At 37.7% G+C, this 18,117-nt stretch overlaps 1 protein-coding gene across 1 annotated transcript in view; it reads left to right on the top strand.

The window, feature by feature from the left end:
- The window catches only part of PRKCE (protein kinase C epsilon), a 194,732-nt gene that overhangs the window by 127,989 nt on the left and 48,626 nt on the right, over window positions 1–18,117 (top strand). Inside the window, exon 10 of the mRNA XM_026059495.1 lies at window positions 11,783–11,937. Coding sequence (XP_025915280.1) covers window positions 11,783–11,937 — 155 coding nt within the window. The remainder of the gene's footprint in view (window positions 1–11,782; window positions 11,938–18,117) is intronic.

Here is an 18,117-nt window from a genome sequence, read left to right as displayed (position 1 = left end):
TGACCTTTGTTTATAAGTACGTGGGAACATTATTGAAACACTTCACATAATAGAGAAGAGCTGTTTCTCTGCTAGTGAACATCTGTATGTTGCCAAAGATTTCATTCATCTGCTTCTTTTGAATGGAGCACAGGATTCCCTCTCCTCCCCCACTGCAGACTTTTTAAAAGTATAAATGAGCCAATTCCTTACTGCTTAATCTCGCAAAATGTCCCATAGGAGTCAGCGGCGTGATCTGATGAATAAAGTTACAAAATCAGGTCCTAAAACAAGGCCAGAGAATGTTTCATTGTGTTCTGACTTGCGTATAATCACTGAATACAAAATACTGTGTACTAGAGTAGGTGGGTTAGTGAATAATCTTATCCTTTTTTGCTTAGATCAAAATGATTGCGTTAGTTATAGAAATACGCAAGTGTGAAGAACATGCAAAGGGATGCTCTGGTGGGAACCTTAATTATGAATGACTTATTGATGACTACAGGGGAGATGCTAGCCAGCTAGGGGGTGGAAGATTATTGGCTCTGAAGAATAAGAAACTTGTATTGAGAAACTGGTAAAAGCCCTTATTTAAGGCTCATACTTGAAGTTTACTGAGTTTCATTTTGTGATTCCCCTTCAGAACAAAAATCACATGAGGGGAGTACTTCTCTTTTCACCCACACCCCCCACCTTTTTTGCTTAGGCAGAAATAAGAATTTAAAACACTAAAGAATATCTGGAGGCAAATTTTAGTGTAACACAGCAGACCATAATAAATGGAATATCTAGACAGTACGCATACAAGTTGGCACTAGTGCAACACGGTTTTCCAAAGTCTGTCTCCACATTACAGGGAAAGAAGCTTGAAAGTTTTTGGAGAATTCTGCTTTACTTTTTTCTCAGCAAATGCACTAATGTTTATGTCAAGCTTCTGTTAGCCAGGTGAATTTACAATACAATACATCAAATGAATTGTGTGAACTAATTTTCMATAGCTTCTTTACTATTTTACATTGTCTCCTTTCCTTCTACAGAGTCTACTACTCTGTTCAAGGAGAAGTACAATTTTGAGCTAGAAGAAGAGGCAGGTTTTCTCCAAAGCCAAATTCTATAATGCAGGACACCTCTCCTTTCACAGACTGGAGCGATGGCAAAAAACTGTTCTTGCATGAGGAGAGAGGAAAGTTCTATACATCTGTGCTTTCTTTTCTTATAAAGATTTTAGCTGTTTAGTGATCTCCTATGTGAAATTCTAATTCTGAAAATGTAAATGGTTAATGAAAATTAAGCAAAAAATATGCCTGTATATTCCTACAGTAGTACCCATTTTGCTTCAGTATGGCTTGTCCTGATATGCTTAACTGGAAATCAGATCTCRGCAGGCTTCCTTGTCTGGGTAGCTTTTCTACAAATAACTCAGTGATAAAGACATTTTGGTTTCCTTCTGGATCGTGACTYATGGGTTCCTAGATCTGAGAAGAATTCTTTTGCATTCCAGTCAGTTGATTTCAGTCCTTGAAACAAAAAATCACTTTTGCAATATATCATCACTGCATTTCCCATTCATTTAATTACTTCTAGTAAGTTTTGCAGCACGAAGGGATAATTTCTCAGAGAATGTTTGCAGGATGCGTATTTTGTCCCACCATTTTCATTATTTTCTTTGAGTAGGTTCCTTTACTTCTCGTGAGAGAGGTGCTGGGCTGAGGGGCTGCATTCCCCACAGAGCTCTCCACTAATTGTGTGCCTGCTGATGATTTCCCTGTGCACTCAAAAAAAACAGTCTAGGTCCCCAGGTGGCATAAGGAAACAGGGCTTATGAAGACAAGAAAGGTTCCAGAATCAGCCCAGGGGCTGAGGAGCCTCCTAGGACATGTGCCATCTTCATCTAAGCTCCTCAGTAAAATATAATCAAGTTAAAAGTTGTTTTTTTCTGTTCTAAAGTACCTTCAAAAACTACATGGTTATAACTGGAAGCCAGTGTTTATATTTTTCCTATAAGAATCAGAACAAAGGAATATTAATAGCTGCCTGCACATTGTAACATTTTCTGCATAATAACATTTTGCAGGCTTGATATAATTTTCTGCCATGTGCATCAGGCCATTAAATGAGAGGTCTTTAAAATTATCTCACCAGAACTGTTCTTTTTTCCAAACAACACTGAAAGAAAATGAGATCAAAGAATTTCATAAAAGGCCCTTTTCACAGCTTATCTGTCATCAAATGAAGGTATTAGGGAAATGGCCTGAAAAGCTTTTCCTACTTGATACCCCTTTTGAAGTGACTAGAACTACAAAACATGCCATTTCTGCAGAGGATTCCAGTTATGTTTCTCTCTTGTGTAAGAAGAAGGGCACAAAAAGGTGATTACACGAGCTGGCACACCGTCTGGCAGACCTGCGAGATGAGGGTCCCTGCTCTGGGGGCTTGCCTTGGCTTACAGGGAGGCAGGAGCAACCATCCCCCCCTGAGCTCGCTGGGGAGCATGTGACTACCAGCACTGCAGCTTGGGGCAGAGACTGGAAGATTTTCATCAACTCCCAGAAAAGTCCAGTGACCACAGAACATGTTTCTCTCCAGACTAATTTGGCATTTGGGGTTAAAGATTTTCCCAAAACTGACAGTCTTTCAGTTCATTTCTAATGTTAAACCATAGGGGATCAAGTTGATGAAATGGCAGTGCATATAACTTGTTCTGTGCCTTCACTGCATGCCCTGGCCTAACAAATTCCTTATATTACAGCATTAAAATATAATATTGATCTAAATCACATCTGAGTTAACAAGAATCTCATCACTAACCCCTGTGGGTTTTGCTTCAGAACATTAGATACTGTGTCACAGAAAACATTCACATAGGCAGAAAACTTAGTATTCATTACTGACAGAGAAGAACAAGAACAAAATGGTTTGGGGTTTTTTTTTAGAAAAAAGGAAGTAGCTATAAAAATAAAATATTTATATTCATGTGACTATTTTAKACTTACTATGAAATTTTGGTCTGTTCAAGAGACTTAAGCAGAGCTTAAATTTTACCTCATATTCTCACTAACAAAGTAACAAGATGGAAGTCAGGGGAACAAGTTTACAACTCTCTACCTGATATTTCTGTGCTACTTTGAGTTAGTCTAAACTTCATCTTTTTTTAAAACAAGATTAATGAATTTTGAAGCATATTTTTGTTTTACTTGACCTATTATGAGCCTGATACACTATCTAATCCATTCCATAGTAAATTCAGTCAAAATAGTATCCAGACAGAATTACTTATCTGGAAAAATAGTAGGAAGATTGTATTATAAATACATAAGGTATTTGTAATTTGTAATTTACACAGGAAAAAGCTCCATGAAAGAGACTTAGCCTTCATCAGTTATTCTGATGTATATGGTTGGTAGTTAGTTCCAGATTCTAGGGTGCCAGTTTTATTCATATCCATAGCATGTTCCGAAACTTATAATGCAGATGAGGACCTGTACATTTCAATTGCAATATTGAAGTCAGTCAGGCTTGCTGGCCACAGTAATATGTGACTGTTTAAACACTTGAAACAGTCAACTAAAATTTTATAAAAGTGTTAATGCTAAGGGGGTACCCAAATGGTGCATTTTTTCATTCTTTACGATGTTATCATCCTTGTCTGAAGTTTCAGCCAAGCGGACTTCTCCTCATTTTGGGCAGTTTGGATCAGTCTTTGGAAAAAAAACATTAAGCCAGATTTCCTTCTTGAATGCCAATCCAGGTAAAACCTAATCATCTCTTGACATTTTTTGAAAAGAATAGGTGCTTTCCGTAAGGTCCTGGCCAACATTTCTTGCTTTGAATCATAAGTTGCATTTTCCCTAATTCTGTGACTTACTGCCAGTACATAATAGGTTGCCCACCCACATTCCACTTGTTTATCTGATCATCATATATACACTAACCATATCTTTCTTCTTGAACAGTGGTACAGGATGCGTTAGAGGCGTGAAAAACATGCTAAACCTGCGTTCTGTTCTAATGTCAATTTGGTATTTCACAGGGAGGCAACAAATCTTCCAAGACAAAAGCCACATACCAGATCTGCTTTATGAAGATTAGAGATCTCAAACAAACATCTTGCTTAAAAACCCTATTCCAGCGAGTCACATTATAGTTTGGTAAATGCTATGATGCAAGTCTTTACAGTAATGTGGTGTAAAGGTTATGAGATGCTCTGTGCTACCTCCAAAAGCATTGTTTTGGAAACTAATCAGTTTGCAGCTTTTTCTTGCCTTTACGAGGTTTGGCATGATGGGGTGGAGAGTGTTTCTAGAAAAGAATTACTTCACTGTTTCAAAGAGGGCCAGCTATCCCTGAGACCCTATTCAAGAATTTTAAAATGGTTTTTATTCTGCACACTCTCAGTTGACATAATATCTGAGCTCTCTACAAACAGAGTAGAAATACTATGTAAGCAGTTTTGTAAAATCAAGAAAAATTAGTAACCTGTTTTATACATGAGAAGCCAAGGTACAAAACACCAAAGTAATTCTCTGAAGTTAATATATAGCATGTGGCACAGCTAGGAATTGACATTATGACTAAGGTGAGCACAAACAGTAATGCAATTAATCTGCAGCAGTGAGAAGTGTTTCTGATGGTATTTTCTTGAGTACTGAAACAGACTGCCAATGAAAGTTTAAAAATTCTTATCGGTGATGGTTTTTAAGCTAATCAGATTAATTTCAGGAATTGATGCAATTTCTGGATACCTGTGTATTTTTTCGGCCAGCGAGGCAGAAGATGTTCAAGGAATACTGCTCATTGCTGGCTTCTGCTGCTGACAAGAGGACTGAGAAGGGAACAGAGCATTTCTGGCACAGTGAAGACCCCCTTACAATGCAGTGCACACAAACCCATTTTCCCTCCATTAGGCCAGACCAGTAGAGACATGTTACTTCTGCTTCTAGGTCTTTGTGGACCAAATGGAGTCCATGCAGCAGGGCTGTGCAGGTTCCCAATTATATCCCTGCCTGACTGCCCAGAGAGAGGCAGGCTCATAGCATTGAAACAATTAGTTCCCCTTGGCTTAGGTGCCACTGATCCTGCCTGTCAGCAGTGGAGTACACCAGATGACCTTGCAAGGCTCCTTTATCCTATTTTGTGTGGTTCTCTGAACCTCAAATCAATATCTTAACTTTGAGGTCGTCCTTTCTTTCAAGGGCAAAAAGCCAGATTCAGAATTGAATACTGGGCAAAGCTGAGTAAAACTGAGCAATGAGCCCCTGGCGATAACACTCACCTACTTGAGAGAAATTTGAAGTGTCTGGTTGACAGAAAATACCTTCAATACAACATTTGAATGCATGCATATGTGTGTTTTTTTAAGTGGAAGATGAAAATATCCCAAATTTACAGTCCTTGTCAAGTTTAAAATAGCAGTTCCTATATACAGGGCATTTATTCCAAGAAATGTGGGATTCGCAGAAATTATTCTCATTTTATTTTGAATTCCATGAAAACATTGCTACAAAACAGGAAAAAACACCACAATTAGCCTTGAGTATAAACACTGAAACCAGAGACAGATAACCTGTCATAGTCTCTTGTTGAAGATTGTTACTGTAAACTTCAAAAGGAATCACATGAACAGGAGAGGGCTTTTTGTTATTTTGATTAATGTTATATCTAGTATTTCTTTTGTTTTTGTATTTGTCCTTCCTAATGCTGGGATTGTGAAAGGTGAATTTACGGTTCTGGTTAGTCTTCTGCTCTGGGTGTTGAAGGCTTTCGTTTAGTTTTGTGTACAGCGTGCCTGTACAATTTCCATCAGAAGCAGGAAATGTTTATTCAAGTTCTAAGGGGTGGGATAGTTGCTGCAGTTTTAGGTAATTTTAAACAAACTGTTTGAGCATCCTGTTTAAATAGACTTAAGTAATCACAGTTTTGTACTAGTTGGAAAAGAATTTCATACATGCATGATATGAATAAAATATCATCTTACACAGCATACCAAGGTTGTGATGTATTAATCTGACTTCTTGTGCAATAAAAGTTACAACTTTGACTTTTTTTTGGGGGGGGGGGTAAAATATTTAGTAACAAAACTTATTCCATTATGTGACTACTCTATTACAATATGAAGTATTTCATATTTAAATTTGCCTGTATTTAATACACGTTTTAGTTTCCCTAATATTTTTAGTAACGTCTGGAGAAATCTAATTCAAATATGACTTTCTGAAATTGTTTGGGAGAAAAAAAGTCTATTCACACAAAGAACTTAGCCCTTAGTGTAGGGAACTAATGAGAATCAGGAAGAATTTATTCACACCCAATTGTATGAGAAACATAAAAGAAGGAAAAAATGGTAGTTGGAGTAGGCTGATAAGTCTTATCAATTGTGAATTTTGCTTGAGGAGTGAATGTTTGAAGCCTTTCCTGAATTCTCTGCTTTAGAGTGTTGTGTGGGTAGATCTGAGAGACAAAAAGCAGTAGTGGAAAGATTCGCTCCCTGGCTTAATAGCATAGGTGCACATCTCAGATTTAAAAGTGGGAGATAGATTGCACAATTTATTTTTGTTTTGTAAAATTTCAATAATGAGGCTGTGCTGAACTGCATACTGGGTCCCCCAGCTTATAGAACTGATTGGAAAGAAAATAAAAAGTTGGCACTCTTCAGATTGTCAGTGTAATTGTACCCAGCCTTATGTCTGTTAATGCATTGTCTTCAAGCTGCAATCTAATGTTAGTGAGATTTTAATTAGAAAGCAAACAAAGGACAGGCGGATTAATGAGTGATAACAATTTAAAAAAATCTGTAAAAAGGGCTACACAGTAATTAATGTAAACAATACATCAAAGTCGTTCCGCGTCTAAGCTTTCATACAGGGTTTACATGGAAGCTTGTTCCTCAACAATGCTATCATTCCACATCTAAACAACTGATAGACAGTGATGTTTAGGGTCATCTGTTGAATCAAAACTGATTGGCAAGATTATCTGGTCTTACTAGTAGGAAGTTCTTGGTCATTAATCACACCTCCACAGTAAGGAACTGGATTGATTCTGTTATGTCCTAAAAGTTTATTACTATTAATATTTTTGGAACTCACCCCACTTTTCCTAGTTAAAGACTCGTACATTATTGTGGAAGAAATAAAAGGTAGAAGCTCTATCCATTGGAACTCATAAAATCTAAAACGAAGGAAATATAAAGAAGGAGGATGGAATGCATAATATATAGGCTTATGTTAACAAAACATATATAAATAAACCCCAAAATTGGAGGAAGTAGTTTTGAAGAGGGAAGGCAATGGTAATAATCAGAATGAAGAGTAAAGGCTTAGTCAGAAGCATTTGCTATAGAGCTGAAACATGGCTATTTTAAGTATCAAGGAGGATGAAAACCAAGATTTGGTCACAATTAAAGGAGTAGAATAAGAGAGAAGATGAAACTAGGTTTCTAGTTTAAGTGACAAGTATGCTTCTCCAGATAGTGGTAGGGACAGAGACCAGAAGAAAGGATGCTTTTGGAGTCCAGTTTTTTGGAGACAACATAAAGCATTCAGGAGAGTATCTTAAAGAAAGTCAAGAGGTGATATTGGAAAACAGAGGTTTAAAGACAGGCAGTTATCCATTCCAATATACTAGTTAAAGTCAAAGTCAGAAAATACTACGGAAATACAGAGTAAAGTTGAACTTTTCTTTTGTCTTGACTTCCATGTTTACTCCATGTCCTCTTCAATTTTAAAATCCCTTACCCATACTCTCTGTTCTGTTTTTCTTTCCATTTATTATTTTAATTATTCTCATTCAACCATACCTTTTGAGAAATTCAAGGAAAAGCAGGTACGATTAAGGGAGTAAATAAACCCTGTAAAAGAATCTAATTGCTTCAGAAAACATATTGGCTTACTTTACAATACTTTCTTTGCTTTATAGATGCCAAGACAGGATTAATCTATAATGCCTTTGTTTGTGATCTTTCCTTTTATTTCAGTTTATGTAATTAAAGAGTTCCCAGGACTGCTTTACATTTATTTTATTCATCAAAACATACTTCTCAAATGTTATGAAAACGCAGTCCAAAAATAATCCAATCCAAACCAAACCCATTCAATTTTCTCTTGGAACAAAATCAATGATAAAGTCATACCTTGTATCTCATTTTTAGCTGAATAAACACTATGTCGTCCCTTAATAATGTATAATTTTTTAGGGTGTTGACTCTGTATTCTCCTACTTCTCATGTTTGAATATATCCTGGAAATATATGTAGCAAGATATTAGCAGGCATAGTTCAGTTGCTTCACAATTACTATTTGAGGGTGAAATCCTGTTCCCATTGAAGTCGCAAAGATCTTGTTGGGTCACTGTGTGTGTGTTCATACAGTATGAGAGAAATTATATTTTCATAGTGTTAGGAACCTATATTTTGATTGTTAAATTTTAATGAAAGATATGGGGAGAAAAGATTAAGTAGCAAAAAATCAAAAAGTTTTTCTCTGTTACTGAAGTTATGAGAATCAAAAGAAAAATGGATTTACCAGTCCCAGGTGGTACAGATAAAATATTCTCTCTACTCTTGCATCCTCTTTTCTTGTAAATTTGTGTCTAGTTCCAACTGATCATGTCATTGTTTTGACCAACAAAAGACCAGACTTTTAGAAAAGTAGTTTTCATAGGAACTGAGTATATTTCATCCAAAAAGATCATATCTTCTAATGTTGAAACACTCACCTGCCGTGCATGTACATGTTGTGCATCTCATTGTTTATCCCATGTTAGTGCTTGAGAATTAATATTCTTCTCCTCTAAAAATTCAATCCTCTCCCAAATTCATGATAAGCAGAGCAGAGAGCAGAGCTTTTAGAGTAATTTTTCTTGTGAATTCTGATTAGGAAACTGAAATGTGCACCCAGGAAAGCTAGAAAAGTAACTTGAAATATTGTTGTATAACAGAAAAATGCAACAGCAGAGCAATTTCAGTCTCAGGGCTGTTAATTCAAGTTTCAATATCTGTACTTTTGAAGAGATGATCAACTAAGCTGCAGAATGTGACAGAAATACTCCTTCCCGTTGAGGATGGGATGCGCATAATAAGAAAGATATGAAAGGGGATAGGAGACTTAGCACTGTCCAACTCTGGGAACAGAGCTGCTGCTAAGTCTTTTGTTCAGGCTCTCTAATGACGTGATATTTTGCTAAACAATTCAGATTAATTTCCAATTGGCATTACTGGAAATGTCCTACAAAGAACTAAACCAAAACAAAAGAAGTAGGAGTTTGAGCGGAACACAATTTCTGATATTTAGAATTGGCAATTATGTGTTTGGTGAATGCCACAAAAAATATTGGTTCTGTTGGGATCAAACATGGAAGTATTTAATATAAAAGTAATGAAATGGATATTCTGATATATTAGAAAATGATCATCATCTAGAAAGTCATGTAAGGCAGCCTTTTTATTTCTGTGCACCATCACTGGCAGCGGGAAGGGCAGCAGTATCCCCATTGGGAGCAGGAGCTCCCAGCTCGGTGGCAGATTGTGTACCACAGCTTGGGGGTCACACCTGTAAGCCATAGCACAAGCGTTTTGCATCAGCAGCATTTTATACTTGTGATATAGGTGCAGCAAAAGGGTAGCAATGTTGGGAATGAGTATGGCTGCTCATAGGAATGTGAATTGATGCTTCCTTTTCCTGTTGTTGCCCACTTGCATCCAGACTGTTGACTCTGGAAAGGTTAAAATAGCAATGTAAGATGGTTCAACTTCAGTAAATGTTAGAAAAAGTTAACTTAGCAAAATGTTCATCAAAGACACTCCCTGGCCTGCAGTCCAAACCTCTTTTGTGTTTGGAAAACTGAACTGTATCTTTAGTTTAAGGCACAGTAAAGATGGCATCATGTTGCAGTGGAACCGTCATACCAAAACTACTCATTCAGAGGCGCTCTGTCTATAGGGCAGCGATGAGGAGCCTAACGGAGGGCAATGCCTGCATCTTCTGAAGAGTCTCTTATGCTACACTGGTGACTAGAAAAGCTAAGTTTTGTGATTTACTTTATTGCAAAACTGACTGTGTTTGGTGATATCCTTAAGCTCTAGCTTCTGAAATCATAAGACCATCTGAGATCGATCAGATTTTCTTCTAAAAGCAAAGCTGTAATTCTCATTGGCTCCAGAGAGAAATCGGAGAGACAACACAAAGGCCTGTATTTTTGCTTAAAGCAAGCAAAGGTGATATTTAAACCCTACAAAAATGTTGAGAGATCTGCATCATGATTTTGAATGTTTCAGATYGGTAATATTGAGCATTGCAAAAAGAACAAAGGCATGGCTCTAAAACCACCCTCTTTTGAGTATGTGATACAGCCAGAAGTTTAGATGCTATTCTTGGTAGTTTTTCCTTACCAGCTATATGTCAGTGTTGTTAGTGGTTCTTTACAGAGGTCAGTGCCAGAATGCTAGTCCACCTGGATCCTGAATTTGATCCAGTCTGGCAGTTTCTGTGCTTCTAAGGTAGGGTGGGAAAGGCACTTTTTTTTTTTTTCTGCATCCTCTTTTTGTAATCAGTAAGAAGTCAGCCAAACATTTCTAGCCCCCTCCAGGAAACATCCCTGATAAGTATAGCATTTAGGCATTTAATGAGCAGGATAAATGCACATGCTTAATGTTAAGCATATTTTTAAGTGCTGTGCTTTGAATCTGAGTCTTAGAGTAGATGATTAAAGAGAAACAGCAAACATTTATGAATTTCTGGACTCCTATCTATAAGCTATGTAATCTGCAGGCTTGGATTCACCGGTGGGAGGTTAATTAACTTCCATCTTCTGCTGTTTTTGCTCATCCAAAGCAATGCCACATCTCGTCTCTTTTTCTTCAACCCTGCACACCAGATACTGTGGGCCAGACCAAACTGTAATGTTATGTGAAATTTGGAGAGGGCTTCTTCTAGGTCCGATGCTTACAGGCCTGCCTGCCATGTGATGCCAAGCACACATTTAGTTTATTAGTGTTTTCAAGCCTCACTGTTTTACTGAGTGCTTAAATTTGTTTTGTTTTGTTTTGTTTTTTTCTTAAACACACCAAAATGTGGTGGTTACCTAGTGGTTACTTGCAAACAGTTACTGTCTGCAAGCAAAGTTTATTTCTAGTCCTCTGTCATGGAGKATAGCTTGAAAACTTGAACTTTGAAGTGATAAGCATCAGAAGTAAATAAAAAGAACTCAATATATATTTTAATAACCTAATTACGTTGCAGTGTCTTATGAGAGTTTGAGGCAATTCAAATAACCATATGTGAGTGTTCAGGATTGGCAACATTGTTTTCTATAGCTTAACAGTTCTGATTCTTTTTTACATTTTGGGGAAAAATATTTTGTGGACAAAGTAGCTGATAAGAGATAAGAGAAGAAATAATAAGCCTGGAATTTGTCCGGCAGGCCTTGAGTAGTTAACAGAATTGACATTATCGCTTTATTGTTATGGCTAAATTTAAAAAGAAATAGCATCATGTAAATATCTCTATTATTATATAAAATTGATTACAATTCCTTATGTATATGTGGGTGCACAGATATATGTGTGTGTGTTTATTGCTTATTACTACATTTTGATTCTCTTCCCTTTTTCGTATTTCTCACTTTTTCTTCTCCCAGCCTCTTTAGGTTTTTGGTTATTTGGTTGCCGGCTTTTCCTTTTTCAGAATTGTAGCGTTTGTTTCTTTCATTTCTTGACGCAAATCCTGCTGTCGCCTAAAGTGTAGCTTCAAGCAGTTCTTTGTGTAACTAAAAGAAATTAGCTAAATAGCACTGTTTTAATTAATTTCAGGACCGCCTCTTTTTCGTCATGGAATATGTAAATGGAGGAGACCTAATGTTTCAAATCCAGCGCTCACGCAAATTTGACGAACCTCGATCCCGCTTTTATGCAGCAGAGGTCACATCAGCACTCATGTTTCTTCATCAACATGGCGTCATCTACAGGTACTTTTTTGATCAAAAATAAAGTATTCTTGAGGCTTAGGGCTGGTTTTGGCTGAAGTCCTCTGTCTCTTAGCAACCAGATTTAGATTAGTTGTTTGTTCCAATTTGCTTACATAGAACTTTTTTGGCTGTTTATCATTCCGAATGTTAACATTTGAATAGCCTCTGCAGCAATCGCCAGCTGTGCGTGCCAGTTTTGTATTATAGTACAAATAAAGCTTTTTTGAAAAAGCTTGGCACAGTGTGACCTAGCGGTGACCTTTCTGCAGATCCGCGCAATTTCTTCACTTTCCTCTCTGTGCCATAGATTTCCTCTTGGTTTCTACCTCCCTGCCACTTCCTGAGTTTGTTTGTCCTAGTTGTCTCCAGGCTGATAGAAGCGGGATAGTAGTTTGCAATGCTTTACTTTATGCCCCTTCCTCTTAACTGTTTGGGTGAAGCCTTAGTCACCAGCAGGAAGTGGCTCCACACAGCCGGTTTTGATTTGCTTGCAAGTGCCCCTCATCTATTTGCAAAAAAACCCCCAGAATCTCTAGTCTTGAACACAAAAATGTGCATATTCTTGCTATGTTGTGAGGAATGTATTTAGGGGTAAGCATTTATTATTAAAAATAAAGGATCACTTTGGAAATTTTCACCCTGCTGTCAATGTGTTTATTAGGTTTTTATCTTGTCTTTCCATCCTTCCTCTCTTTTTTACTTGTTTTTAGCAGCCTATTGTTATTTCTGATAAATTCAGACTCTTACAGGCAGAATAGCTTATAGGTTTTGTGATAAAGATCTGTTCTATCTTACTAAAAACCCAGAATACTATGAATTTAATTGAGATTTGATGTTCTTGCTCTCTTTGAGAGTTATCAGTTTTGATTTTGGGGGCGGACAGGCAGTCTTAGATTTCTTAAGCAATAGCATCAAGAGAGGATGTGGAATTTATCAAAGCCATGGATTCATTTTTAATGCTGCTCTTGAGAGTATTAGAAATTGAAAGAAGTTAATTTTAAATAAATAATTTTTAGTAACCGGGACTGGGCAGCAACTTTCATCAGAGGTTGTTGGCTTTCCCACCAACAGGAATTCTGAGTGAAAGCTCTCACAGAATAGGTCTGCTTTCCAGAGACATCACAAACAGCAGGAGACTGCATCTTCTAAGCAAAACAGCTCTGTGAAAATTTTCTTTCAGTCAAAAATCCAGTTTTCTTTAGAAAACTTTTTTTGCTAGCTGCAGCTCTTCGTTTCCATCTTCTGTTGACACTGGTATGGTGTTTGATGCACACTGTGTTTGACTTTTCTCTCTACCTTTATATAGGTTTGTTTTCAAGTGCTGAAGACCCAACTATATTTCTAAACTTTGGTACCCTTATAACATTTCTTTCTCCTTCTCTGCATTTATTTTCGAGCAAATATATTTGTAGTTTTAGATAGTAGAAGGTGTCAATTTCAGAATTTCATAAAGAATCCGTAATAAAGGAGCAGACAAATTTGGTGCTTTAAAAAGTTAAGGATTTGAGGATTTGTTTCCATAAAAACACTGAGATAATTTCCCTTTCCTAAAGGTGGTATTTACACACATTGTAATTAACAGTCAGTTTAATGATTGCAGTGAACCAGTCACACAGAAAATCCACATTGGTAAAATTACCTTCCTCCTGCTTTCAATGTGTATGCATCCATTCTCCCTTTTCCCTCCCACCTCCCATCCTTTCACACACATTCTCTTTTCTTGCCTCTTTCTCTTTTCTTCCTCCCTTTTGCCTTGTTTTATGTGTAGCTTCTGCTGTGCGTTGACTCCAAGCTGAACTGAATCACTTTGTGTGCATTCATTCAATGTTTGACTTTTTATTGTCCTCGAAATGGTTGGATCCCAAGAGAAATATCTTTATGATGGAACAACGCTTTGTAATTTAAAGTCTGCAAGATACATTGACTTTTGATTCAGAGGCTATGCTGACATGGCTTTGATAGTGGCATGTTATATTAGGTGTATTATCAGATGAGGCAAAAGAGGAGAAATAACATGAGTTGTAGGATGAAAAAAAAGAAAGAAAAAAAYGTTAGGGACACATCTAGTCTTATTCGGCTTTGACACAGGCTTGTGCATCTGGATAAGGTTATGTCCATAAGAATAGCTTGTTTTCCCATCTGAGGATTCTAAAAGTTTCAGCAATACACAACATGTATATCCTAGTTACTCTATAAAATACAAAGAGAAGGAAGAAATTAGCAATTGTCTGACAAAAAATTAATCATAAGAATATGTCACAATTCATTCATAGTGTGCCAAGCCCTAGGAGAATACATATATTACAGTACAGTTGTCTTGCACGGAACAGTTTCAGCCTGATTATTCAGTACCCCATTGCATCATTTATTGCAATGTTAAAAATGCACTGGGATCAAGTCACTCCTGTACATCTCCAAAAGCTGCTATTAACTGCCAAACAAGGGAAGGAAAGGAGAAAAAAAAAGAAAAGAAAAAGAAAACCTATGCTCTTGAATAACTACCAGTCATAACTACCTAACCTACCTTCAGATATTTTAATAAAGAATACCTGTCTTCCATGTAATTATATGTCTAGAAAAAACATGGTGGTGTGAAATTAATGGTTGTTCTCCCAAGTGGGAAATGCTGCTTGTGTGGGTAATACTTCAAGGAAAGTGGAAATATATAAATAAACAAAGAAGTTTGATGGAAATGCAGGTTTCAAAATAACTGCTATGCCTTCTGATCTTTTTTCAGCCATGTATGTGGAAGTATCGGTTTGGAGCTAAACATAGCTATACTTTTGGAAGTAAATAGCTAGCTTTAGCTAGAGCTTTGGCTTGTTGGTTAGATTTTAGAAAGTGCTATGATGATACTGAATGATCATCTTTTTTAATAACTAGTTTATCCTCATTTCCTCTGAAGTTCAAAGTGAAAGCTAGTTCCCTGTTTGGCAATAGAAGTTATTCTTTAAGTTCACATCTTTGCAACTGGCACAACAGCAGCTCCCAGACCTGTCCAATTACCTGTGTGTTCATTGGAATTATGTATCTTCCTGTTGTTCATAGAGTTTATGTTGGGAATAAAGATTTAAGTTCACCATTTTTTATAAATTAAGATTCTGCTGTTACTAAATTCATCCTGCTTGATAGAAAACCTTTAGGATAATTTTCACTATGGAATTTTTAAGGGTATTACATTACTGTTGTGTCAAAAACACTTCAACAACTTAATAAAAATATTTGCACAATCCCTGCCACTTTCCCTCTCATCTGACATTCAATTATTCAGGCATATGTCAAGTTGGGGCCTAATAATACAAGCAGAGTCAATCAACACTACAGATATTTCTATCGCAGTTTCTGGCAGTTATTATTATTTGTGTTATGCAATTGCACCAGTATGAAAAAATGTAACCAAGCTTCAGGAATTAAGGGCTAGACTATGAATCACATTTTGCCTGTGAGCTGAACTGGACTTTGAACTCAGTGATGAAAGGTTGTGGACTGTTTTCACTGTCACCTGTCTCTGGAGTCTGGTATATTTAAAGTCAGTCATCAACAGCTTAATGTATCTTTTCACRTAGGGAAGATGCACCAAACTGGGTGTTAAGAAACCATCAGTTCAATACGTTGCTCTTATACTGACTTTTTATATTTCTGTGCACATTACAGAGTTATATGTAAATGTAGCATGTTCTCATTTAGCCTGGAGTCATTGGGCTGAACACAGGAATCCGTGGGTGTGTGCCTCTGGCTCTCATTGTGGGAGTTCAAACAAGGTGAACACATGTAGCCCATTCGGGCCTTAAATACATACAAAGAATTCTTGTTTCCCCAGCTGAGGACATCAGCAATAGAACAGGGTACCACTTCATTAAAATAAATGCCTGTGCCCCTAGTTAATATTTGATTTAAAGAACAACCATGCAAGCAACACAGCTTGTTTCAGTGAAGACTTGAGGGGCCAACAGTTACATGTTGCAGTGATCTCTACCATGTTTCAGCACCAGTCAAATAATTAAACAGGGTACTCTTGCTGTAATGCAAAATAAACATGAAAAATATCTTAACTGGCAAGTTCATGTCACCTGCTTTGCCTTATCTCATTCTTCTGGTTTAGAATCTAACGTCTGCGTAGAAGATGTTGCCTTCAAATTGTGCAGCACCTGGTCACAGGGAAGTCCTCATTTGTAACTTGGGCTATCGTGTTCCTCAGTGATATGAAGTAAAAATCCAGTCTGTAACTTACTGTAGGTTTCTGAGGCTGTGTGCACTTTGTAATTAGTATGTCATCTGTGTCGAAGGATATATTAACATCGAGTTGAGGAGGATGTGAATATAAATATGCCGATGCCAGTCCTTGAGTACCTCCAGGCTTTTTTCTTACACAAGTATGCTACCAACTTGTTTGAATGCTAGTCGAATTTTTCCTTGGCTGGTCAGTTTTCCAAGCAGACCCATTTCTCAGGGAAAACCACAGCAGTGTTGCAGAAAGAACAACTACATAAAATTAAAAGCATTTTCATTAGCGTGTTTTTCTGTGAAATACAGAATATTTAGAAAGTCTGACTTCAGTGGTGTATGATTCAGTACACCCGTGGCAGAGTAATGAGGAGTTATATTTACACTGATGAAAATGTTGCATGGTCAGTGGTTAGCATGTTAAAAGTCATCATTCTCCCAAGTTACCTCATTGGGTTATTTCTGAATGGTAGCAACCAAATAAAAGGATTGAAACACATTCCATTCCTGCCCCCCCTTTTTTTTGGCTTTTTGAAATACAGAGCTAAAATTCAGAGGGACTTAGACAGGGAGCACATTGGTTTAATTTTTTTTAACTAYGTAAAGATCATCTTATTGCAGATCTAAGCCATTAAGGGTTGAATTGCTTCTTGAACTAAGACCCGTGAAGGAGGGTAAGAAAGACCTTGTACCCTTACGTAGCATATTCAGACCGAAGCATGGGGATATCCTGGCCTCTACCCTTTCCCCACATAAATTGCTTGTTGCAGGAATCTGCTACTGCAGTTTGCTTCTGGCTCAGGTGAGCAACAAACTATTTCCAACACCTTCAGTAAAAGCAGGCAGCAAGGAGTGACTTGTGGTGCTGCAGGTGTGTCCGAGTCCCTGTGCATCCAGGGACCGCTGCTGGCATCATGCCACCTACCCTCTGCTCCTGCCCAGTTTGTGCCTGGGGACATATGCATGCTCTGCTCTACGCCGTCTGGTTTCTGAAACTGAGTGCAAGCTCTGACGGGATTTTATTTGGTGGCCTTCTGCCCTCTTTGCACTTTCTCGTTGTGGATCTGGGCAGGCCAGCAGTCATGAAACACATAAATAAGCAGGATGTGTTCCCCGCAGGAAAAGGCAGCGGGCCGGGGTGGAGAGGAGCCGGGCTGAGGGAGATGTGAAGCAGGAAGAAGGGCTGGTTCCCAGGCTTCTGGAAGCCTGACTGAGCGAGGCCACCCTGCCATCTGCCCAGCTTATGTATTGTGCTCCAAGCTGCTGCTGTATATGAGAGCCTTTGACAAGATTTCCAGCTGTGGAAGGATGAGTAAAGACTGTGGGAATAGGATATGAACCATGTGGTCTTGCCAACAGTAGAATGCTTGCTAAATTTCTCCTGGTTTTGGAACCTAAGAAAGTCCTTAGTTGGCTTCTGTGTAGGAGTTGGGTGTGTAGAGGAACAGTAACGGGCAGTTAATATTTAGAAGAACAGAGAAGCAACATTGCCCTCATTTGGGGAATGACAAGTTACATCCAGGGGGAGTTCCTAGCAGCAAGGTCAGCATTGTTTTTTTGGTTCATGTTTGTTTGGTGCAAGGTTTTCTTGTTTAATGACCGTTTGTATAACGCTGTATTGTGTAAATAAAGCTATGACCTTTACCTTCTGATAACAGTATAGGAGTGAGTTAATGTTAAATGAGAGAGGGCAGGGAGTGGGAATCTGCCAGGGTTAATGCCAAGTTTACATTCCTGCGAGGACAGCCATGTTCCGGTATACTCTGTAGAAACAGCGACAGCACTTCTTAACAGATAACAGCAGCAAAATGTTATAAAATTTATTTGTATTTGTTTCTGGATGGATGTCAGTGATTTTAGGTTGATTGATGTTTGTGCTTTTATAACAGGAAAAATGTGTGTTATCTTTCTGCATTTGATAAGAAGATTTTAACTGAGAGGAGCATATGCAAAATA

Source organism: Apteryx rowi, unplaced genomic scaffold (genome assembly GCF_003343035.1).
Source record: "Apteryx rowi isolate R43461 unplaced genomic scaffold, aptRow1 scaffold_158, whole genome shotgun sequence".
NCBI classification, from domain to species: Eukaryota; Metazoa; Chordata; class Aves; order Apterygiformes; family Apterygidae; genus Apteryx; species Apteryx rowi.
The sequence above is the reverse complement of the archived record's forward strand: the minus strand, read 5'-3'. Positions and strand labels throughout refer to the sequence as shown.